Source organism: Scomber scombrus, chromosome 2, assembly GCF_963691925.1.
Source record: "Scomber scombrus chromosome 2, fScoSco1.1, whole genome shotgun sequence".
NCBI lineage: Eukaryota > Metazoa > Chordata > Actinopteri > Scombriformes > Scombridae > Scomber > Scomber scombrus.
The window spans coordinates 289,871-316,545 of NC_084971.1; the positions used below are offsets into that span (position 1 = coordinate 289,871).

Below are 26,675 nucleotides of genomic sequence, written 5' to 3' on the forward strand. Positions count from 1 at the left end.
ATACATTTTACAAACAAAAACCGTACATATCCAAAATGGGCAAAAACAAGCTTGTGGGCTCAGCAGTAATATTCACAAATCTGCTAAACAATTACAGGAACATCTAAAATATAGAAACCATATGTATAAACCTGCTATATATTACATTTACAAGTTAATACTTGTTTTTACTAAATTATTTTTCCGGACTGAGAAACACATATGTTTTTAAAGCTGTATGGCTTATAATGTGTCCTAATGATTACAATGCTAGATACATTTTAGCAGAATATTTCTGTTTCTGGATTTTTGACAGATGTGGAGGGCACAAATCTGCAATATCACATATAAAATAATCAAAGTAATGTTAAATACAAAGTTAATATAATAAACATTATAATGTGAAGTTATTGCCTAAGATACAAGTATCATAAAAGTACTATTGAAATTTGACATACTTACAAGTTCCCTAAACTAGACAAACAAACAAACAAAAAAGATTTATTATTGCCTTTCAAATTAAAGTATATTAGTGGTTAAAAGAAAGCAACATGATTCCAAAATCACATATAAAGTAATATATGTTATTATTTCGGACCAATATAGTGGTCAGAAATGTTAAACAAACAACAGTCAAAATTCATGTTTATTGACCCCGCCATTAAAAAAAATACAAATGTCATGTAACAAGGCCCTGACAGACAACAGTCAGAATTCACATTCATATTGTCTTCTTCTTGAGATCACTTTGTCATTACTTAAAGTCATCCCCCCACTCAAAAATGTGTTTTGATTTTTGTTTTTTCAGTTGAATGTTTGAACTTCACTGTGCAGAATGATGTATGTCCAGAGTTTGACCCTTAAGGACTGTGTTCACATTCATATGCTGAAAGTGGAAAGTTTCTCTGAACTAATTAAAAATTAGATTTTACAGGTGCATGGTGCTCAGCCGGAAAAGGTGGATTGCCCCCTCAGGGTTGGGAGGGAGTAACTGCCCCAAGTGGAGGAGTTTAAGTATCTCGGGGTATCTCTTGAGTGTCTTGAGCATCAACGCATGAGTTGAACATTTTGAACTTTTGCGGCGACATCGCGTGACGTCACTTACGTATAGCCCCTGTTTGTGTCGGCATTTGGTGATTTCCATAGTCCAATAAAAGCGACTCAACAGCGCTATATTCTGGCCAAGCAGCGGCTGCACAAGCCATTCGCCATTGCGTTGTATTCAGGCGGGGAGTTCCGGTCCTCTGAAATGATGCGAACGTGGAAGTAACTTAAAACTGCATTCTATCAAAAAGCCACCAGGGGGCGACCGTTTTGATGTCGAAAGGACTTCCGTCTCTATACAAGTCAATGGAGAATTCACCAACTTCTCACTTGATTTCTAACCTCAGTAAAGGTTTTCAAAATGTGTTTATGGTCTCAATCGCTAGTTTGAAGCCTTCTTCAATGCAGTATGATGCATTGTGAAATTTTGGCCTCCCTGATTTTATATGTGACGATAAAGCAGGGTATGCATTAGGGCGTGGCTACGTCGTGATTGACAGGAGGGCGCCTCTTGCTCCTCCTGATGCCCATATAAGTAGAATCCGTGGTTTTTTACCCGGCATGCACCGGAAATTTTCAAGATGGCGCTGCCCAGATCTGAAACTATTCGCTTCCAAGCAGCAGTCCACAAACAAATGGGTGACGTCACGGATGTTACGTCCATTCTATATACAGTCTATGGTTGTATTACATAGCAAAGGCTCTGCCTTTTTGTCTCATCGGTATGTATTTGACTGTTTACGCATTCACAGTCAGTTTCCCGTATAGTTAACATGTACGTCAAAAGGCAGAGCCAGCTGAGGTGGTTCGGTCAGGATGCCTCCTGGACGCCACCCTCTGGAGGTGTTCCAGGCACGTCCAACCCAGAAAATCCTGGAGGGATTATATATCCCTTCTGGCCTGGGAACACATTGGAATCCCCCAGGAGGAGCTGACGAACGTTGCTGGGGAGAAGGAAGTCTGGTCACATTGCTTAGCCTGATGCCACCGCGACCCGGTCCCGGATAAGCGGCAGAAAATGGATGGATGGATGGATTTTACAGGGTGGGACTCCAAAAACTACTTGTAACACCACAACAGGGTTTGTAAGCGAATCCTGGTCCAGTATGTGACTTAAACAAGTGTGATGTAAAAATGTGGAGCCTCCAGTGCATATACATTGAGAACTGACTTTTTAGTAAAATAGGAGACATCTTGTATAGAGCAGTTAAACTTTTGAAATTAAATATATTTGCATATTTAAAGCATAGTATTTGTATACGTCTTACAACATGCCTGAAAGGGATTTTAAGATTTAGGCCATATTAACCTAAGACCAATATCTCTTCATTTATAAGCAATGTCAATGCTGCCATCTCATTCATATCATGTGACACATGACAGGCAGTGATGTAAACACTAATGTGGAGCTGTCATGCTCATCTGAGTCCAGCTGACAGTGTTAAATATGGGATTTGCAGTCTAGAGCATTTACATTGGACTGCTCTGACAAGCACTTACTTGCACATTATCTCAATGCACAGCCACTATGCAATGTTTCCTCTAAGCCAGAGAGACATTTATTAAAGAAGTAACTCAGAGGGGAGGAGGGTGGAGGAAGGGGAGGGAGACAGTGAGAGGCAAAATCTATAAGAAAAAAAGGTTGTAAGGAAGGAGGGAGGAGGGACATAACAGAAGGTGTATGTGTTGGGGGAGGGGTGTGGGCGGGTATTTACTGTTTTAAACGAATAAATCCGTATTGTATAAATCTGACTCAGAGCGGAAAGGAGAGTGGAGGTTTAAAGAAGCAGTAGACCAGCAATGAAGACCAAGAGAGAAAAAAAGAACTGAAGCATATATTACCATATGAGCATACATGTTTTTATTAATTTTACTTTGTCTTTTTTTTTTTTTATTAGTTTTGCTGTGAAGTATTCAATTTCTGTTGGAAGTAGTGATACAGCTGTCAGCGAGGACAGAGGGATCAACATATTTAAGTCACTCGAGGAAAAGATGTAATCTGGAGCTGAAATGCATACAGGTGGGTAAAAGAACAGGAGTGTAGTATGTGTGCATGCATTTGTATGGCTATGAGGAAAACAAAATGACAGAGAATTTTGGTAGGTACTGACCATTGCATACTGGGAAGATCCCACAAAACCTGCTGTTTCGGAAATGCTCTGACCCAGTCATCTAGCCATGTCAAATTGGCCCTTGTCACTCGGATCCTTTCATTTTTCCTGCTTCCAACATATCAACCTCAAAAACTGATAGTTTACTCGCTGCCTACTATAGCCCATTATATTTAACAATATCATCAATGTTATTTACTTCGCCTGTCAGTGGTTTTTAATGTTTTGGTGCGTCAGTGCACACTACGTGTATGTCTGAGGAGGGGTGAGGCGAAGGGTGAATTGTGTGTGATGTGTAAAACCTCATGGTAATGTGTCATTTGACCTGTCCAGAGTGATTGCTGTCATATGCAACCATGCATGTAACACACAAATTACATGTATTTAGCTGTATGTTCTGCTGAACTGTCTTTGATCCTGTGCAGAACACACAGTGTGTTCATTTAATGTAATTACACCCATCTGAGGTGTTTGTGTGTGTATATAAATGATTAATGGACTTTGCTTATATAGTGTTTTTTCTAATCTTCCTACTGCCCAAAGCACTTTTACACTACATGTCACATTCACTCATTCACACACTGATGGCAGGGGCTGGCCTGTAGGGTAATAACTAGGGTTGTATAATAATATCGGCCCTCCGATATTATCGGCCGATTTTTACTTAAAAATTTAATATCGGGAAGTATCGGTATCGGGTTTTTATAACCAATGTTTGTTCTGTAGGCTTCAGCATTTCCAAGCCTGCATGAACGCAGCATGGGACGTGTACTAGCGCGCGCTTGATGACGTATAACAACAAGTACACGCTAGACTCGCGGGTCGCTAACCGTGGCTAAAAAGTTCATAGCGTCCACCGCCATGTACACGAACACACAAGCCAGAAACGAGGTTTACCTCCTCATTGTCATTGTCTCTGTTATGTTTTCGGCAAGTCGCCTCTGTGACGTCACCGTCAGAGTCCGGTGGGTCCTACTCTGCTATGGAGACACAACAGCTGAGAGGACCGAATGAGAGGACGTTCCTGTAAAGGTCCCGCCTCCAGAAACGGGGCTTATGCCCATAGACTGAAAGAAATGAACGTAACATCCATGATGTCAGCGATTGGTTTGTGGACTGTGTCGCTACCCGATGTGAGTCACACATGCGAAGTAGCGTCCTCCATGTTGGAAAGCTACTTACGGCAACACCACTTGGACAAACTACTGTTATATGTTGGATAGATGTATTTCATACATGTTTCAGCAGTTGGATGCGAGTCCACACAAAAGTATAGAAACAATAGAAGTTCAACACAAGTTTGTGCATCTGTATGTAACCGGGGAAGTATTAATACACGAGCAATGCCGCTACCCGATGTGAGTCTGCGGCGCATGCGCTTTTTTTTTCTTTTTTCAAACTTTATTTAAATCTTTAAGACAAAATACAATACATCAATCTCTCAATCAATCAATCAATCTTCATTTGTATAGCGCCAAATCACAACAAAGTTATCTCAAGGCACTTTACACATAGAGCAGGTTCTAAACCGTACTCTTCAGGTTTTAATTTTAAAGAGACCCAACATTCCCACATGAGCAGCACTTAGCGACAATGGCAAGAAAAAACTCCCTTTAACAGGAAGAAACCTCAGGCAGAACCAGGCTCAAAGTGGGAGAACATCTGCCTCGACCGGTTGGGGTAGAGAGGAGAGAGAGCAAGAATAGGAGAGAGAGAGAAGCACATAGAAAATAAACATTGAAGCTAGAAGGTCCGGGACTGGAATCTGTCATCCAGACGTCTACAGGCCCAGATTACCTGTGAGACGAGAAAGCACAGACAACTCCGGGAAAGAAGTTTAGGTTATTGAATGCATTAATAGTACATGAATGTAAATGGATATAGATGGATGGATAGAGAGAGAGAGAGGAGCTCAGTGCATCATGGAGGTAGGAGTCCCCCGGCAGTCTAAGCCTATAGCAGCATAAACTAGGAGCTGGTCCAGGACAAGCCTGGCCGGCCCTAGCTATAAGCTTTATCAAAAAGGAAAGTTTTAAGCCTACTCTTAAAAGTAGAGGGGGTGTCTGCCCTCCGGATCGAATCTGGGAGATGGTTCCACAGGAGAGGAGCCTGATAACTGAAGGCTCTGCCTCCCATTCTACTTTTAGAGATACTAGGTACCACAAGTAGGCCTGCGTTCTGGGAGCACAGTGTTCTAGTAGGTACATAAGGTACTATGAGCTCTTTAAGATATGATGGAGCCTGATCATTAATAGCTTTAAAAGTGAGGAGAAGGATTTTAAATTCTATTCTTGATTTTACGGGAAGCCAATGCAGTGAAGCTAAAATAGGAGTAATGTGATCTCTCTTTCTAGTTTTTGTCAGAACGCGTGCAGCTGCATTCTGGACCAGTTGGAGAGTCTTTAGAGATTTATTCGGACAGCCTGATAAAAAATTGCAATTCATTAGAATTGCAATAATCCAGCCTAGAAGTAACAAATGCATGGATTAGTTTTTTAGCATAATTTTGAGACAGGATGTGTCTAATTTTTGAAATGTTACACAGATGAAAATAGGCAGTCCTTGAAATTTGTTTTATATGGGAATTAAAGGACAGATCCTGGTCCAAACAATTGTATCAACATTGGAAGTACAGGGAGTACAGTGTTAAATATTAAACACACACACACATATATATATATATCACATAAAAAACACAATCAGACCAAAAATGCAAATTATATAAAAACAAAAAATAAAACATATAAAGTAAATAAATAAATAATTAATACATCAAAAAATTAAACAAATTAATAAAAATAGATAGCAGGAGCAATATTTTATCTGGCATTATGTTTTACAATATCTTTTAGTAGGCTGGATGTCTTGAAAGCTTTTTTGTTTTTAGGTACTTTACATAAAAAATCTTAAACAAAATTTCATTTGGGATATACTGAAGAAATCTGGCTTTATGAATATGATATTTACCCAACAGACACATCAATTTAATTACATTAATCAATTTTCTTATTGTTAGATTCAACGCTCCAAAAAAAGACCATACTTTCGGACCAAGACCCTCTGAGACTCCCAAATTAATAAAGATATTTGAGTCCAAAAATTAGAAGAATGTAGACATCCATAAAAGAAATGAGAAAAAGACTCCAGCTCTTCTTTTCAGAAGGAACATAAAGGTGACACATCAGGTCTAAACTTGTTAATGAATTCATTGCAGGGATAGTATCTATGCAAGAGTTTGATATAAACTTCTTTAACTTTATTGGGGACAAAAAATGTGTTAAATTCATTTCAGACATTCCTACTGATGTTAGAAAACATCACTCTCCAACGATGAAAGGAGTTGGGATATTGACTATGAAAAGAAGTAAAAACACTCATAATATGAGCCCACCTAGAGCCTGGTTCTGCCTGAGGTTTCTTCCCGTTACTGGGGAGTTTTTTTGAAGACACCTCCGTCAGCCTCGGCTAGCGCCTGCACAGCTAACGCTAGCTCACCGAGGGGAAACACAGAGAAGCCGCCGGCCTGGTTTCACAACGAAATGTCACAGACATGACGACAATCCTTGACGCAGCATGGAAGAAAAGATCGCTTAAGTACAGTAACTCAGACATCATGATATTCAGGGACATGTCCACGGCTCTTTACAAGAAAAGGAAAGCCTTCATGCCGCTGAAAAAAAAGCTACATGACAACAACATATCCTTCAGGCTTCTCCACCCCACCAATCTGGTCCTGGACCTCACAGAGGGACGGCGCACTTTCACATCCCCCGCGTCGGCGGGACACTACTTGGGGAAACATCATCCGGACATGCTGACTTGAACCTGTGACTGTCATGGTCTCCTATGACCGGGAAAACAGCCACCACCACGCTCAACAGGCTCCATGTAAGTTAAACAGAGACCTGGAAGCGTACAATTTCTTTTGATTTTGCCTCGCCTAAAGGCAGTTTTTGTTTAATGTTCGAGTGGACTATAAACTGTTACATGTGAGATAACCCAGGCCTGGAAATGTTCTACTTATCCTCTTTTTCCTTTTTTTTCTCTTTTTCTTCTTCTTCTGCAACTAGTCACAGGAAGGGAAAATTAAGGCCGGGCGGTATCCTCATTTTACCTTATTCTTATTTCACCTCGCCCAACCTTAAAGTTAAACCTGTTTAACTTTCAGCGACAAATAGTGTCATCTGTACGAACTCTCAGGATTTTTCAAGCCTTATTTGAGAGACTTTGGACACCTGCTTAGAGTTATTTTTCTGAGTTTACAAAAGCAGAGTTCCCCTTTCACCAGATTATATAAGTAAATCCTGGAGGTGTTTCATAATGGAGTTGTGGTCATTCAATTTTTCACTCCCTGACCTAACTTGGGCAGCTTGGTTACACTCGTTAGAGTAGTCTATCTTAATACGCTTGTCGACAGGAAGAAACATAGGCCAGTCTCTTCTTATACGGGATGGGTGGGTTTAGAGGGAGGAGGGAGGGTTACTGACAGGGCAGGGTCTGTTTTCTGTTTTGTTGTTTTTTTTAGCGTGTTTTTCTTTAATTTTTTATTTTTTTTATTTTATTTTCCTTTTTAGTTTTTCTACCCTTTGTTACAAGACACCATCATGTCTTTTACCTCAACTACTGTACTGACAATTATCTTCCACATTGCCACACTAGTACATGTTGTGATCCATGTCTAGAGATATAACATACAGGTGTCTTAGTTGGAACACCAATGGAATTAATCAACAGGTTAAACGCCAAAAAGTCCTCAATTTCCTCAGAAATCATAGTATTGATGTTGCATTCCTGCAGGAATCTCACTTAACAGACGCAGAACACCGCAAGCTAAGTAAACAATGGCACGGCCAAATATACTACTCTTCAGTCACCTCTCAGGCACGGGGAGTGGCCAGTTTATTAAGAAGTTTATTTCATTTGGAACATGTAGAAAAGGATAAGGAGGTCGATATGTTTTGGTATCGATAGGCTTTCTAGCTGATGAGCCAGTCATTATGCTTAATGTTAACGGACCAAATCAGGATGATCCAAATTTCTTTGTGAATCTTTTCTTCAATATAACTTGCCCCCCCACTGAGCTCGTCATCGGAGGAGATTTTAATCTGGTTCTGGACCCAGCTAAGGACAGATCCTGTCCAACTTCTAATCTTTATCCTCAGCAACTAAGGCCCTTAAAGAACTAGCAGATCTCAATTTAATCGTTGTGTGGAGAGCAGGGGCGTCACTAGGTCTTAAGGACAGGGGGGGCTTAGCCCCCAGGAGATGCACAGGATGTGAGCGAACGTTTAATTTCACAAACAGTTAACAAAAACTGAGAAACTGCTATTCCACTTTTTGGACAGATTTAACAGAGATACTTTACTGTGTAAATGTTTTAGGCCACCATTACATTTTTAACACAGTACAACAACAAACACAGGAAGTACTGTATGTTTACAGCATTAACAACAACAAAAAAAGAAAAAATCCACATAGCTACAGTGCCGTATTCAACCAATGCTTCTTATTCATTAAGAGCCCACATGTATTATCGAAAACTGTATGCAAAAAAAAGAGCACTGTGTTCTCACAAAGTACACCATTTTAAAATAACATGGCTACAATTGGCAGTTACTTGGTGGGTGGAAGCATCAAAGAATGTCGTCTGTTTTTAAGGGTGGCAAAGTGTAATAAGATGTGTCATTGTGTGCTCATGTGCGTCCTTGAAGAGGGTGAGTTTACTATTTGTGTGTGGTTGGCGTTGTATGTGATTATTGTATGTAAAGTGCACTAAATGACGATCGCTACGGTGCTAGCTTAGTTGCTATGATGATCGCTACGGCGCTATGTTAGTTGCCATGACAACCGCTACGGCGCTATGTTAGTTGCCATGACAACCGCTACGGCGCTATGTTAGTTGCCATGACAACCGCTACGGCGTCAGTTTAGTTGCTAATATTGAAACCAGTTATACTTGAGACAATATATTTTCAATATATTGAAGAATATACTGTTAACACTCAAGTCATATACTTGAGTGTTGTTTGATCTTAATTCTCCTGTAATCATATATGTGTCTCCTATTTCACATGTGTAAGATAAGCTAAATGGCAGAGTTATGATCACTTCTATCTGTATTATTCTGATTCAGTTCCTGCAGCCGTTGGCCTGGCCCAAATAGTACAAAAAAGTCACAACAAAATACACCTCTAGTAAGAAGAAGAAGAGCCATTGACTTATTATTAATGAATAAAAACACAATATTTTAACGAGTCTCAGGTCTTCAGTTCAGATAAACAATCATACTTACTTTAACGTTACATCACTTCAGACACACACACACACACACACACACACAGCCAAATCGACTGCCAGTTCACACAAAGTAAATAAGTTCATACACAACATACCATGGCATTTATCGCGGCCGCTAGTCTACTTTTCTCTCCTTCTTGCCGCCTCTAGATTGTTGTTGACGTCTGTACGTCATACGACGTCTTCTCTGGAGATGCGTTAAATGGCTACCGTAATAACTGGTCATTTTATCTGCGCGCATTTTTCCCCCAATCAGTGTCAAAATCGGGGACGGCTTTGACCGGGGACAGGTCTACCACAACGGGGACTGTCCCCGGAAATCGGGGACGTCTGGTCACCTTATCCTAATGCTACTCTAGTTGCTTCTGTATGCTCCGCTCACACATGCTGCAGGTACCCAGGTAGAGAGTGCAACCTGGAAAACGTGGACTGGATTTCTGTGATGTGGGTGTGCTCTATAGGAACAAGTGGAATGGATTGGATAAAGACGCACTGACTCGGACTCTCTACCCTCCGCTATGAAGTGAAGGGAAACTAAGATTTATGATCTTATTTAAGTTGATAATGACTGGTTATATGATTATTTATTTGAACTCATATTCTGGCCACATTATATTGAATTTGTCTGCCCTTTTTTGTAAAAAAAAAAAAAAAAAGAATTAATAAATGAACATAAAATTATTTAGGGGGGCTTAAGAATATTTTAGGGTGGCTGAAGCCCCCCTAAAATAGGCCTAGTGACGCCACTGGTGGAGAGTGAGACACGCATCTCTTTGTGAATACTCTTTCTACTCACACGTACATAACAGTTACTCTCGGATTGATATGTTCTTTATGCACACAGGGAAGGAGAATCTCGTTACCTCATGCGAATATTTAGCTAAAACACACTCAGATCATGCTCCTCTCCTGCTCCACGTGACCAAACAGAACCAAAACAAAAAACCCAAACGCTGGAGGTTCCCCACTCATTTGGTCAGCAATGAGGACTTCATCAAATTAACTACAGATTGAGTTTTTTCTCACCACAAATGCAGGCTCTGCTTCCCCGTCTATAATTTGGGAATCCTTAATGGCTTATACCAGGGGCTCTACAATTAGCTACTCTTCTTGGAAAAAGAAACAATACCAATCCGAAACGAGGTTGCTGGAAACTGACATTAAAGCCCTTGAAAAAGACCATTCTCACTCTAAATCACAGGCAACTCTTGATCAATTAACCGCCAAAATGGCTGAATATGATGCTCTTACAACACGGGAAGTGGAGAATGCAATGGCTAGGTTGAAACAACGTTATTACGAGCAGGGAGACAAATCAGGAAAATTATTAGCTTGGCAGATTAGAAGGGAGGAAGCTGCGAGATACATCCCAGCTATTAAACCGTTGGATGGGGACGACGCGGTCCGCAGCCCCGAACACATTAATCAGGTCTTCACAGAATTCTATAAAATACTTTACTCATCACAGGGTGAGAAGACTCATGACACAGAGCGCTTTTTAGATAAGCTGGATTTTCCATGGATGCCAGAAGAAACTCAGACTGGACTTGAAGACAAAATATCCAAACAAGAGGTGCTAGATGCTCTGACTAGGCTTCCAGGAGGAAAAGCCCCCGGCCCTGATGGGTTTACAATTGACTTCTTTAAAGCATTCGCAAATAAATTACTTGACCCCCTTATAGATGTGTTTAATCATGCAATTGAAATCAATCAGCTACCCTAAACTCTGGAAAGGGCCCTTATCACAGTTCTGTTGAAACCAGGGAAAGACCCTTTGTTGTGTGGGTCATACAGACCAATTTCCTTTCTGTCAACTGAATATAAGGTGCTTGCTAAAATTAAAGCCACCAGACACGAGAAAATAGTTCCTACACTGGTTGACATGGACCAGACCCGATTTATACAAAAACGATCATCAATTGATAACGTCAGGAGATTTCTTACCATAGCGCACTGTGCTAAGTCCATGCACGATCCAGTGTTGGCTATCTCACTGGACGCGGAGAAAGCCTTCAACCGCGTCGAATGGCATTTTCTCTTTGAGGTCCTACGTAAAATGAACTTCGGTCCGAATATGTTAAGTATGATTACTGTACCTCAACCCTACAGCCATGATCCAGACAAATTCAGATATATCACCCCCATTTCCCCTATCACGGGGCACTCGACAGGGGTGCCCACTCTCAGCCTTACTCTTTGCGCTAGCAATTGAGCCCTTAGCCATTGCAGTAAGGTCCCAACCTTCTATCTCAGGGGTCAGAGTTGGGGAGGCGGACCACGTCATCTCGTTATATGCGGACAATATAATCCTGTTCTTAACCAATTTGAACTCCTCCCTACCAGCCCTTATAGACCTGCTCTCCACATATGGTGGATATAAAGTAAATCTGCTGAAAAGCGTGGCCTTACCCCTTAACTCCCTTAGCTGAACAAAATTCCGAACCCTTCCCATATCGATTCCAAATAAGTTTTTTAATATATTAGACAGCGTGATATCTAAATTCATATGGAGGGGGAAGGTACCCAGAATAAAAATCAAAACCCTATATAACGCTCCTAAATATGGTGGACTGAAGCTCCCCAATTTTGAATTTTTCTACTGTGCTGCCCAGTTAAGAGCTATCTGGTTCTGGCAGACAGAGATGAACAACCCCCCTGCTTGGTGACAAGTAGAACAGTTCCACGCAGCAGATGTGCCGCTAGCCAGCATCCCTTTCATCCAGTCATATTATATTTTGAAAAATAAAACGGACAACCCATTTATAAATCATACATCCAAATTATGGATGTAAATTTCTCTTATAATAGCCGCCACAAACTTTAACACATAAATCTCATTCATAGAGTTTATTTTACACCAGAAAGACTCCACAAGATGAACAGTTCCATCTCAGAACTGTGTCCTAGATGTAAGATAAAAAACGAGAAGCCTCATCCATATGTTTTGGACTTGTACGAAATTGGGACAATATTTTGGATACACTAAACAAGATCACAGGAGCTGAGATCCCTCACTCACCAAGATTGGTTTTGTTAGGAGATTCGTCGGCCCTGCCTATTAACAAGAGGAAAAATGTACGCTTTATCAAACTAGCTCTGATTGCTGGAAACAAATACATAGCTATATTATGGAAGAGTGAGGACCGTCCTACTGTCTCTATGTGGCTGAAAGAAACTGCTTCATATACGGCCTCTGAAAAGATTATGTTAAAAAAAACCCATCTTTTTGATAAATGTTGGAGTGGCTTTAAGGGGTACTTACAAAACATCACACGGTCGGATGGGTAAAGACCACTAATGGTGTAACAACAACTGGTATCGATAACTTTTTCCAACATTATGTATTTGATGAAAAGACTGTACTCCACTGTTGATGTCTTGTCTGCTACTGCCTATGTACTCTAACCCTCCGCTTTAATTTAATACAACTTTTTAATTTTTTATTATTATTTATTGTACTTAACTCCTTACCACTCTTATAATTATCCACTTTTTTATTATACTTTACTTTATTTATTTATTTATTTATTTATTATTATTATTGTTATTTTTAAAAATCTTTTTTTATTTATTTATTTTTTTTTAATTTGTATGCTTTTTGTGGGAGAAGCGATAAATTAGCTGGGGAGGGATGGGGAGGGTGAAGACTGGTAGGGGTTGGTTTGGGAGGGAGGGCTTTGACAATCTCTGTATTTTCCCTGTCACAAATATTGCGTCATATTTGACTTATGTCAATGTATATGGAAAAAGTCAATAAAGATATTGTTCAAAAAAATAAAAAATGAACGAGTACAGTCATAACTTCTTATGTGATTACATAAGTCTTTACTTGAATATATGCAAAATCTTTCATATAGCTATAGCATATAGCTATACATACATGTGTCTTTTGTTTCCTCCATTGTTTATATTAATTTTATAAAGCATGTGGTTCAAATTCAATATTTTAATTAATACTGTAATCATTCCCTAATGTACCTGTTTAAGCTCTGTCTTTTGTTTTTTCCATCTCTGACAACAATTTGATGAAAACACATTTTTGTATTTTTAGATAAAAATGTTTGGTTCATGTTCATAATGGAATTCTTTGGTCCTTCAAAGTCTATGATATATACAGATATATGTATGTAATGTAATGTTAAAAACATATATGTTATATATGTATATATATGTAATATAAAATAATATGTAATATTATATGTAATGTAAAATAATATAAATATATAAATAAAAAAGATAGATAGATAGATAGATAAGATAGTAGATAGATATAATTATCATTACTATTATTTAGTATTATGATATGTATACTTACTCTTAACTTATACTAACTCTTAACCTCTGAAAAATATTTATATTTATATATTTATACAATTGATTTATTCTATTTATATTTATATATTATTTATTTCGCCTATCGCATTTTGAGTCTGGAGACGTTTTTTCCCAAGCGGAGTTGCCGTACATGACTGTCCAAGATGGCGGACGATGGAGGACGCTACTGCGCATGTGTGACTCACATCGGGTAGCGACTCACATTGGGTAGCGACAGACTGCTGCTCGGAGGCCAATAGTATCGGATCTGAGCAGCGCCATCTTGAAAATTTCAGGTGCATACTGGGAAAAATAAGAACACAGATTCTACTTATATGGGCATCAGGAGGGGCATGAGGCGCCCTCCTGAACCTGTGAACCAATCAACCTGTCAATCACCACGTAGCCACGCCCTAATGCATACCCTGCTTTATCGTCACATATAAAATCAGGGAGGCCAAAATGTCCCAAATGAACATCATACTGCATTGAAGAAGGCTTTAAACTAGCGATTGAGACCATAAACACATTTTGAAAATGTTTACTGAGGTTAGAAATCAAGTGAGAAGTTGGTGAATTCTCCATTGACTTGTATAGAGATGGAAGTCCTTTTGACACCAAAACGGTCGCCCCCTGGTGGCCTTTTGATAGAATGCAGTTTTAAGTTACTTCCGCGTTGGCCTCATTTCAGAGGACCGGAACTCCCCGCCTGCTTATGCCTCTGGTTTGGAACTATTTTCAAGTTTGTCCTACGGATAGTAAATTTGCAATTTGGAATGACTGCAAAGCAGCATTATAAATATGGCAAAGCCATATTGGCACTTTTTTCCATAACTTAAGTTGAAGTTGATGTCTTATTTTGCACAGACAGTGTTTACATTTGGAAAGCCATGTTGCATTTATGTATGCATTTATCCAGTGGGGCATCACAATACAATTAGGCATAATGTGTTAATTCCACAATAGGAGATATGTTATGTTGTTACCTAACAGTTTTGGTGTAAAAAGCCTGCATGTAGCGGTATCGGGTGATATTGGTATCGGAAATTAAGAGTTGGACAATATCGGAATATCGGATAGCGGCAGAAAAGTCAATATCGAGCATCCCTAGTAATAACATTCACACACCGTTGGTACAGCCATTGGGAACAATTCAGGGTTCAGTTTCTTGCCCAAGGACACTCCGACATCCAGACTGGAGGAGCTGGGAATTGAACTGTCTGGTTTTTCTCCAGACGTGACGCTTGGCAATCTCTTGGTTTCATCAGACCAGAGAATCTTGTTTCTAATGGTCTGAGAGTCCTTTAGGTGCCTTCTGACAAACTCCCAGTGGGCTTTCGTGCCTTTTACTGAGTAGAGGCTTCCGTCTGGCCACTCTACCATAAAGGCCTGATTGGTGGAGAGCTGCAGAGATGGTTGTCCTTTAGGAAGGTTCTCCCATCTCCACAGAGGAACACTGGCGCTCTGTCAGAGTGACCATCGGGTTCTTGGTCACCTCCCTGGGCGATTGCTCAGTTTGGCTGGGCGGCCAGCTCTAGGAAGAGTCCTGGTGGTTCCAAACTTCTTCCATTTACGAATGATGGAGACCACTGTGCTCTTCGGGATCTTCAATGCTGCAGACATTTTTTTGTACCCTTCCCCAAATCTGTGCCTCGATACAATCCTGTCTCGGAGGTCTACAGACAATTCCTTTGACTTCATGGCTTGGTTTCTGCTCTGACATGCACTGTCAACAGTGGGACCTTATATAAACAGGTGTGTGCCTTTCTAAATCATGTCCAATCAATTGAATTTATTACAAGTGGACTCCAATCAAGTTGTAGAAACATCTCTTGAATGATCAGTGGAAACAGGAAGCACCTGAGCTCAATTTTGAGTGTCACATTGAGTGTGAATACTTATGTACATGCAATATTTCAGTTGTTTTTATTTTTAATACATTTGCAAGAATTTCTAAAAAACCTTTTTCAATTTGTCATTATGGGGTATTGTGTGTAGATTGATGAGAAAAAAAGGAATTTAATCAGTTTTGGAATAAGGCTGTAACATAACAAAATGTGGGGGAAGTGAAGGGATACCAATCAAAAGCTTTGATTGGTATCCTGTAAAATTCAGTTCCCTGGTGTTTCATTCCAACACTGGGTCTATGAGCAGAGCTGATCTGAGCCTTCTCACATTTTGACAGCCTCCATCCTATATATTTTTAACTTATAAAACCTCTCTGTTTTTGACACTGACATACAGAGCACCTACCTTGGACCTGCTCGTTGGGTTCTACATGAAACTCTTTTGAATGCATCAGTTGAAATGAACATTAGAAATCATATTATTGCTAACAACATATATTTACTTAGCTAATGCATCTTGAACTACAAGCTACATGTTAACATTAAGACAGCTTACTTTTTTAACACATCTGTTTGCAATCTGTTGGCTAACTGTTCAGTGTTTCAGGATAAACATTAAAGCTGTGGTAGAGACAGACAGTAACTTTTTAAAAGTATTTCTAAAAGTAAATGTATTTTCGCTTGAGAATTATACTGGATCCATAACTTAAGCATAATTTAAATTAGCCCTATTTACAGCTACTTACTGGAAATCAGTTATTTACTTAAGCAACGTGATTAGAAGAAACAGTGTACAGTGGACTCTGTATGTTTATTTTTATGCATTTTAATATCCACACATGGCACACAGTATTAGTAAAGTTGGGTAAAATAAGAATTTGAAGTTACATTTAAAGACCAAAGCCATGAAGATTAAGTATGATTAAGGTCTGAATATGAGATGGTTTATGTTGGGAAAATATGGTCATTGTTGGACATGATAAACTATCACCCTTCTGGTGTTCAGTGTTGCTTCTAGGTGAACATTACAAATGCAGAACATTTTAATATTGCTTTGATTCAAAGCAGACTCGTTGTGACATGAAACTGTGCTATATTAGGTCTGTAGTGATGGGAGATGTCGGCTGGTCGTGTGTGTGGTGGCCCACAGGAGGAGTAAGGATGCTGCTGCTCTTTTGGATTTCCATAGTTGGTAAGTCTTGACAATGAAAGCTTTTTTTTGTCTGTGTTACATTAGAAAATCAAGGAAGGGTTCAACAGCTCATGTTCGTTTATGGAAATCTTTCTTGTTCATTCAACTTTAGTCAAGTCAAGTCAAATCAAATGTATTTATATAGCACATTTCATACGGCAGGCATTAACTCAATGTGCTTAAAAACAAGTAAAGATCATACATGACACAAATATATAACATTACATTAACATTACATATATAAAACAAATACAATAAAACAGAAAATAAGAAGATGTTACATATATAAAAACATATAAAACAGCATAAAAAATTTCAAGGTGAGAAGGTATTACAATAAGAAAGTAGGGTAAGAAGTATTAATATTATCATTGTTAAAAGAAATAATATAATACTGTTTCTAAAAAGGAGGTTTTACCCATTAACCTAACTGAAAGCTTAGGAAAAAAGATATGTTTTTAGTCTGCTTTTAAAGGAAGACACTGTTGTAACAGACCTGAGTTCATGTTGTAAAGAATTCCAAAGAGTAGGACCATAATGGCTGAAGGCCATAGTATTTATTCTACTGTAGGTATTGAGAGGAGACCTTTATTTGATGATCTCAAGGGTCTGTCTGGCATGTCAACAAAGTAAGAGGGAGCTAGGCCATTCATAGCTTTAAACACAATAAGAAGTATTTTAAAATCAATTCTTTGCTCTACCGGTAGCCAGTGAAGAGAAATTAAAACAGGAGTGATGTGTTCACACCTTCTGGTTTTGGTTAATACTCTGGCTGCAGCATTCTGAATAAGCTGGAGTTTATTAAGCGTTTGCTTTGCCAGTCCAGCAAATAGTCCATGACAATAGTCTAGTCGACTGGAAATGAATGCATGAACCAACTTTTCAGAATCAGATGTGACAGGAAAGATCTAACTTTGGATACATTTCTGAAATGATAAAAAGCACTCAGAGATACTGGAAATGTGCTCTTCTGAAAGTTAAGATCAGCATCAAAGATCACACCCAAGTTTTTGAAATGCTCACAGGGTTTTACCGATATGGGAGTTACAAAGATCTAATCTGATGCCTCAAAGCCTTCGGACCTGCTAAAAGAATCTCCATTTTGTCTTCACTTAACCTTCACCCTAACCCAATATTTAACTTCAGTAATGCACTGGATGAGATCATTCACTGGGGAAAGGTGGTTGGCAGAAACAGATGTATAACTGTGTGTCGTCAGCGTAGGACTGATATGATATGTTGTATTGTTGAATGATGGACCCAAGTGGGAGCATATACAAATTAAACAGTAGAGGGCCAAGAATTGACCCTTGAGGGACTCCATACTCCATACTGACTCCATACTGACTACATCTGATTCAGAGTCACCAACAGCAACAGGAAAAAAATCTACCAGTAAGGTAAGAAGAAAGCCAGTTAAGAACAGTGCCTCTAAGGCCTAAACAGTGTTCAAGGCGCTTAAGGAGTATTACATGGTCAACCGTATCAAAGGCTGCACTGAGGTGGAGAAGTACTAGAACAGTAACTTTGTTGTTGTCAGAGCTAATTTTAAGATCATTCACAACTCTGACCAGGGCAGTTTCTGTGCTGTGGTTAACTCTAAAACCAGACTGCTAAACATCAAAGAAATTGTTATATGACAGATACACGTGTAATTGTTGATATACAACCCTTTCAAGAATTTTCCCCAGGAATGGTAGGTTTGAGATTTGTATATAGTTCTCTAGGAGAAATGGATCAAGATTGCTCTTCTTTAACAGTGGTGTAACAATAGTGTGTTTGAGAGCTGTGGGGAAGATTCCAGAGAGTAGAGAGGTATTAACTATTTCAAGGACATCATTTACTAAACAGTTGAGAGCACTTTTAAACAACTTGGTGGGCATTGGGTAAAGAGCACATGTAGCTTAACTGTTTTACTACTTCTTGCAGCTCATAACTTAAAATGGGAGAGCGAAATTGGAGAGGGTGATGGCAGTATGGCACTGAGTCGATGAAGAGAAGTCACTTGCACCAGCAGAAGCCATGATTTGGTTTCGAATGTTAATAATCTTGGAATTAATTGATTTACTTCTTTTTTTTGTGATCAAATGTTTATTTAAAGAATACAAGTTACAACCAAGAAACATGACTCATTAATGACAATAGAGACAGTACAAAATTTGACTGTAACAACAAAAATAATAATAATAGTGATAGTGTAACCTTGCACTTCAATAAGGTGCAAGAAAAACCAAAACAAATGTGCATAAAAATTATATAAAAAAACAAATAAGTAAAAAATAGAAAGAAAAAAAGAAAAAAGGAAAATGGGCACCACCCCCCACCCCCCACCCCAACAGCACACTAACAGTGGTACGCTCTCTAGCACCCTATGGAGTATAGATCTGATTTGACGCACACGCACACAACCCATTCAGGAAAAACAAGGTTAGAGTCTCATTGAGCTTATCTTATAAGTTCTTTCAGTGCGTCAGCTGCTGCACGCCAGTTGTTTATGGAAGCCTCACTAGCGCCATTAATTCTAGCAGTTGACAGTTCTAGATAAATTACATCTAGGAAAGTAAGTGCCCAGTGTCTGATGGTGAGAGAATGGGGAGGTTTCCATCTTAAGGCTCTCAACTTCTTGGCAGCTGTTAAGCCAGCTAGTACAGTGCGCTTTTTAAGTTTAGTAATATTAACTTGTGACAGATCATTTAGCAAAAGGACAGGTATAGTCACTGGTATGGTCACTGATACTAATTCAGAAAGCTTGGCTGCCACCTTGGACCAGAACTGTGAAACCGGAGGGCAGTTCCACATCATATGCAAAAAAGTGCCAGAGGCCTTCATAGAACATAGGCTACACAAGGGATCAGTTATCAACTTCATACAATGGAGTTTGCGAGGGGTCAAATATGTTCTGTGTACATAGTTAAAGTGGATCTGCTGGTGGTCGGGGTTGCGGGAAGCCTCTGTAATATTTGCCCAGACCTGTGACCAATCAAAATCAGAGTCCAAATTAGGGCAATCATACCTCCATATTCTGTCAAGTGGTAGTTCATTATAGGAGGCCTCCAGGAAGAAATGATAAAGTGCGGATACTAACCCTCTCTTTTTGATTCGAGTGGCAAGTACTTTGTATAGTGGGTGAATGGATAATGGTTGTTGTACCGGAGCACCATGCGCCTGTAAAGATGATCTAAGTTGCAGATAGAAGAAGAACGAGTTTGCAGGCAAATTGTGCCTGTCTCTAATATCTTGAAAGGTGCGCAGCCCAGTGTCACTATATACCTTGTCTAAAGTGCGAATATTACTTTTACACCAGGCAGCACGAGAGATCGGTCGCCCTCCTATTATTGATTTACTTCTAAACATATTATACATGTTGGAAAATACAGATTACAGAAAACATGTGAAAAGGCTGATAACTATGCAGTACTGAATTGTGGAGATAGAGCCTTAAACTGTTTCTCACCCTCTCATTTTTCCTGATTTTCTGAGCCTGCAAAAAAAGGGTACGCCGTGACGTAGTTGCGTACCCGTGTGACCTTGGCCCCTCCCCTACTGAGGAGAGCGGACCCCGAGTCCACTCTCCTCAGTGGTTAACCTGCCTAGTCGCGAGTTATGGTTAATATCTAACACTACTACTACTACAGTCTACAGTTAGCCAGTTAGCTGAGTTAGCCGCCGAGTTAGCTGCCGAGCTAGCAGCTAAGCTAGCGGCAGAAAGCTCTCAGACGTAGCGTCCATGTTTCTGGTAAAGGTGGTGACTTTGATTGACAGGTGACACTTGGTAGGGGGCGGGGTTTAACTCGGAGGGCACGCCCACAGCATTTGGGAGCAGAGATAGAGGCAGACTTTTACACAACTTTGAAGCTTAATTTCATATATTTGGCGATTTTTTTAATCATTCAAATTTGGCAGGGTGGTTAACAACACAATTTTATGTGAACAGAACACATTTATTCTTACTTTACATGGACTTTAAATTATTTATGCCCTTGTGTTATTGTCTCTGTCTGTTCACTTGAGAGAAAACATAAAATTGTGCTGTGGTTCCTGTAGGTTTAACATTACACTTCAACAAGTGCTCCCTGCACTGTGGAACTTCCTGCATGTTCCATATTTCTCATCAAAATAAAAAAAGTGGTCTGATAACGCATTATTTGGCCACTATCCGAGGTGGGCCGCGAACATTTTTGAGATTTTCAAGTGGGCCATGAGTTGGAAAATGTTGGGAATCCCTGGTCTAGATGTTTTTATTTCCGTTTTATTTCTGATGTTTTTATTTCTTTGTTATTGTGAATGGCTGTTAGTGTGAATGGCTCCTTGTTGTTTTGATTCCTCTTCCCTCTTCAGACATTTAGCAAATGACTTCTGTCTCATATTGTTCTTTTTTCAACCTTTTTCCTTAAATATTAAACTTGCCTTCAAAAATAGAATACTTGTGCCTATTTTTTGAGCTAGGTTTCCTGCTATTTGAACAAATCTTTTTTTTATACTCCTTCACCTTCATCCTTCTCTTTGTTTCCTTCAGTCCCTCCAACTCTGCTCCAGCCTCCTCTCCCTCTCTCCTTGCCGGTCCACATGTCAGTCATCCCTCCTACCTGGCAGTTCCTCCCTCTGTCCCAGGCAGAGCTGGGCCCTCTCTTCTCCAACTCCACCCCCTTCTCTTCCTCCCAGAGCATTTTCATGGTGCCCCCACCCAGCCAGTCTACCAGACCAGGCCTTCAGGCCTCATTTGGCCCTTACTCAATCACACAGGTAAGAGGAAAAGGACAGGACAAATGACATTTGTGGGCCCCTTGACCAAGAATGGCATTGTATGCAAATACTACTACAACTGCAAAACCTAACTAGCTAAACGCCTGCCTCTTTCCATAGCTCATATCAGAGCCTGCCCTCCCTCTGTCTCCTCCCTTGTCAGCCTCCCTTCTCTCAGAGCATGTGGAGAAAGATAGGGATGACCAAGGGCAGGACACGTTCAGTGTGAGGGTTCTGTTTCACAATCATGGTGACACTAGCACCAGAGGGACCTGTATTACCCTGCATGCATTCAAGGAGACACAGGAGCACAAAGCCTCTTGTATCACAGAGGTGAGACCCAGTTTTTTTCTCAAACTAGTGTTTCTCTTTCATCATCCCTTTGACCATTTGTCTTTCCTTCCTTTTATCTCCATCACTTTGCTGTTTCCCAGCCTCCTCTAGGACTTTGCGTGATAACTCTGACACTGCCCAGTGACTGGTTCAAAAATCAACACACCAACCAATCAAATCAAGATTTGGACAAGTGGATCAGTAACATTAAATCCCGTCGGCGGGTGCAAAGGGGGCAGAGGGATGGACATCATCACGTCAACTTTGTCAAACGTCAGCGTGCGTCTTCTCCTTCACTGAGGTGAGGTTTTAAAGTTTAACATTAAGCTAGTAAGTTAGTCATTAGTTAACACGAACCTCCCACAAGGTCAGCAAACCAGGGAGTGGGAAGTGTTGACAATTGTTCTCATTAACATACTCTTCTATTTCTTAGTAGTCATACAACTGACAGGTATGAAATAGTGATTTAATTGCTGCTCATAAATACTACATTTTAAGCTGTAGATATTCTCGAGATACTGTGGTGTAGTGACACAAACTCTACTATCACAAAGCCCCCATCTCTCACTGGGCAGCAACAACGTCATTTTGCAAAAGCTCAGATATCCAACCAACAGCATTAAGATAAGATAAGATACATTTATTGATCCCACAGTGGGGAAAATTAATTGCTACAGCAGCTAAAAAAAAATAGTGATATAGAAAAAACAAAACAAAATCAAATGTATACAATAATAAAATTAAAAACTAAATAAAAGGACCCTAAAATGCAATTATAACATATATATACAACAATAAAATGTAATACTAAAAAAAGTGCAACTACAGTGCAGCACAGCATTCAGCTGGTGCTGTGGCAACAGGGATGAGTGACCAGATCACTGATGGCTTAGTACACTGCCATAATTAAAAGGGTGCATTCGATATACGGTATGTTGCATTCAGAAGAGGTTGCCAAGTGAGTGAGTGTTCATCTATCATTGATTTTTTTTTTCTTTCGTGGATTTTTCTTTAGTTATTATTGCCATGAGTATTCTGACATGACAATTTACATTTGGATAGGCAGTTACTGGAATATTATTACACTGAAACAGCTTCCACAGGCTCGTAATGCAGATGGCTGTTTACTTCCCACTTTTGCCATTGACTGTTTTGCTTTAGACAAGATGTTTTTCAATGTCTAACTTCTCCTGTGCAAACCGTTGCTCCTTTATCTCTGTCACAACAAGGGCATGGCGTTGACAGCTGTAGTCATTTTGTTTTGTTTTTCAGGTTCCCTAATACGACTACTGACATTTGTTATGCTTGTTTTGGAATGAAACTTGTAAGAAGTGGATTATGCTGATAATTAAATCTCAAAATGGGTTTAAATTTGACAATGAATTTTTAAATAACTTGCACACATTCTTTTCCTGTGGACCCAGCATAAAAGTTCTGCTTTTAATCCATTCTGAGATAACATATTAGAGGATTATGGCAAAAATGTGGTGTAACCATAAAAACTATCATACAATCAACCTATCAACTGGCTTGGCATGATCTTCCATTAGAACTTTTTTTATATTAAATAAAGCTAATGGAACACTATTGTTCTATATATTAAATTTAATCTGGGTATTCATGTAAGTCAGTATACTACATCAAGTGTAGTAGTGCAATCACCATTTAAAAGGCCATTTTGTTAAAATTATGAAGAAGGCCATGTAACAGGAAGTGATTTTACAGAGAAGGACCCCTGATGATCACAACTGCTGCCTATCAAGGTTAGAAGCTATTTACAAGTAGATAGAGATATTCCTTATTAGTCCCACAATGGGGAAATTTGAAATGTCAGATGGTGTAACCAGTTACACCATTTGAGTCCTATTAAAATCCTGTCTCTTTAAAGTCCAATTTTGTCAAATATCAGTAGATTATAGTGTGAATTTCATTAGATAACAGTAGTTTATGTTGTTAATTAAATATGTATTATAAAAAAAACACATTTTGAACATATATAGTTGCTTTAAAATACCTAAAAATCCAATAATTCATTTAAATGAGCAATGTTACTCAACATTACATTTCAGCTATTTCATTACTTATATATAATAAATATAAATAAAACTAACACAATCAAACTAAATACATCAAATAGATTTTCCCCATTAGATGCTATCTTCTAATAAGGAAAAAGTGACTTGTCACAGAGCATGTGTGAATGCTGCTGCATGAAACAGCTGGGTGGGAAGAATGTCTTCATCTGGCCTCAACCACCTGACAATGGTGATAATAACATAATCTCTGAACCACCTGACCTCTTTATAATATAATAATAACATCTCTGAACCACCTGACCTCTTTATAATATAATAACATCATCTCTGAACCACCTGACCTCTTTATAATATAATAACATCATCTCTGAACCACCTGACCTCTTTATAATATAATAACATCATCTCTGAACCACCTGACCTCTTTATAATATAATAACATCATCTCTGAACCACCTGACCTCTTTATAATATAATAACATCATTTCTGAACCACCTGACCTCTTTATAATATAATAACATCATCTCTGAACCACCTGACCTCTTTATAATATAATAACATAATCTCTGAACCACCTGACCTCTTTATAATATAATAATAACATCTCTGAACCACCTGACCTCTTTATAATATAATAACATCATCTCTGAACCACCTGACCTCTTTATAATATAATAACATCATCTCTGAACCACCTGACCTCTTTATAATATAATAACATCATCTCTGAACCACCTGACCTCTTTATAATATAATAACATCATTTCTGAACCACCTGACCTCTTTATAATATAATAACATCATCTCTGAACCACCTGACCTCTTTATAATATAATAACATCATCTCTGAACCACCTGACCTCTTTATAATATAATAACATCATCTCTGAACCACCTGACCTCTTTATAATATAATAACATCATCTCTGAACCACCTGACCTCTTTATAATATAATAACATCATCTCTGAACCACCTGACCTCTTTATAATATAATAACATCATCTCTGAACCACCTGACCTCTTTATAATATAATAACATCATATCTGAACCAGAACCTCTAAACTCACAACATTCAAAGCTCATGATGGAGTTCTCTCTCTCTCTCTCTCTCTCTCTCTCTCTCTCTCTCTCTCTCTCTCTCTCTCTCTCTCTCTCTCTCTCTCTCTCTCTCTCTCTCTCTCTCTCTCTTGCTCCCTCTGCCCACACACACCTTTTAAAAATATGTCAAACAAATTCTTGTCAGATAATATTTTTATCAACTGTATATTAGAATTAGAATTGTGTTACTTATCTACTTATCTTATTTGACCTTCTGGCAAGAGATATCGCTCGGTTAAAGCAAAGACAGCCTGAATGTTCAAGTATCTTCCCACAGGCCATCAGAATTATCAATATGAATAAATCACTACTGCTTTTATGTCTGTCTTAGTTTAGGATTTTTTAAATTAAGTGTGTGTAAGTTGTTGTTTTATTTTTATTTCACTTAAGCACAAGGATCCAGAGTAACGCAATTTTGTTCCTATATATGTAATTATTATATATATGGTTGGAATGACAATAAAACTTGAACTTTTGTTTTTTATTCTTATGTGATAAATTTCCAAGGCCCATTTCTCTGTCAAAAGCAGAAAGATTGCTCAATGCAATACTATGTGAAAACTCTGAGGTGAAGGATCTTTCTGATTGTGATGCTGATGAAACATCTAAAAGTAGTTATGGATGACTTTTTAAGACATCCATAACAGGAAAACCTGACAGATTATTTTCTTATAGCTCTTATCTGAAATAGAATGGATTGATTCTTAAAAGTTGCTTGTTTCAGGCTTGACCAAAATGTGTTTCAACTGATTTACATTGACCATCTGCTTAAACTAAAACATCTGAATATGTGTCTGATAATGAACAATGAATAGTTTTATTCTGTGTGTAGTGTCAAATTAATCTCTAATACTTTGTTGTTGAAAAGATGTTGGAGTCTCAAAATATTCAATCTGAAATCACCAGGAGTCATCCAGCTGAATACAGTTAGAGTTTTACTGCCGGCCGTAAAACTCGGAACCAAAACACACAGACAGTGTCTTTGCAGAAATGATACAATGATACAAAGTTCAGGGTTTCTATTTATACTAATAACTTTGCTGGAAAGTGTGAAGTCCCCCACAACCAAGTGAATTTCAACCAATCAGCTTTCGTTCAAAACAACATTATCTCATCTTCTTGGCACCTATTACCATGGTGGTACAGCTTCGTTATTTTGATTTCTGCTTCACCAAACTCTTGGTCTTGACGGACCTTATTCTGGGCATGAGTTTTTTCATTCATCAGCAGTTTTGAAACTCAGTCCTTAGTCCTCAGTATTTTTCCACTGGGGTTTTCCCACAGATCAGTCAGCTACTGTTTGGTTGCTTCAAACAGAGTTTACTGCAGGTTTTTTCAATCCCAATACTATTCAGTTGTTTTTCTTACTGCATTTTCAGTTAATTTATTTAATCATATACATTTTAGTTTATATTTATCAGATCACAAATGTTCTTATTCACTCAATAAGTGCAGAATCACATACATCTCTTCTTTTAACATAATGCCCTCAGTTTTGATTATCTTTAGCAAATAATAGTCAACAATCAAGTAAACTTTTAGCAGATACTTTATTCACTGTTAGTAATTATCACCCAAATTTTACACCACATTTGTTACACAATATTAATCTTAACATGTAATGTCTTCCTATGCTTGGAATCTGAACGTAACTGTTTTGCAGCATTTCACACAGGC

General features: G+C 38.8%; 1 protein-coding gene across 1 annotated transcript in view; it reads left to right on the forward strand.

Moving 5' to 3' along the window:
* The first annotated feature begins 13,909 nt into the window (after positions 1 to 13,909).
* The window catches only part of tmem132a (transmembrane protein 132A), a 47,822-nt gene continuing 35,056 nt past the window's right edge, over positions 13,910 to 26,675 (forward strand). Inside the window, exons 1-5 of the mRNA XM_062435854.1 lie at positions 13,910 to 13,940; positions 14,885 to 15,036; positions 21,231 to 21,527; positions 21,648 to 21,860; positions 21,962 to 22,117. Of these exons, the coding sequence (XP_062291838.1) occupies positions 13,910 to 13,940; positions 14,885 to 15,036; positions 21,231 to 21,527; positions 21,648 to 21,860; positions 21,962 to 22,117 (849 nt within the window). The remainder of the gene's footprint in view (positions 13,941 to 14,884; positions 15,037 to 21,230; positions 21,528 to 21,647; positions 21,861 to 21,961; positions 22,118 to 26,675) is intronic.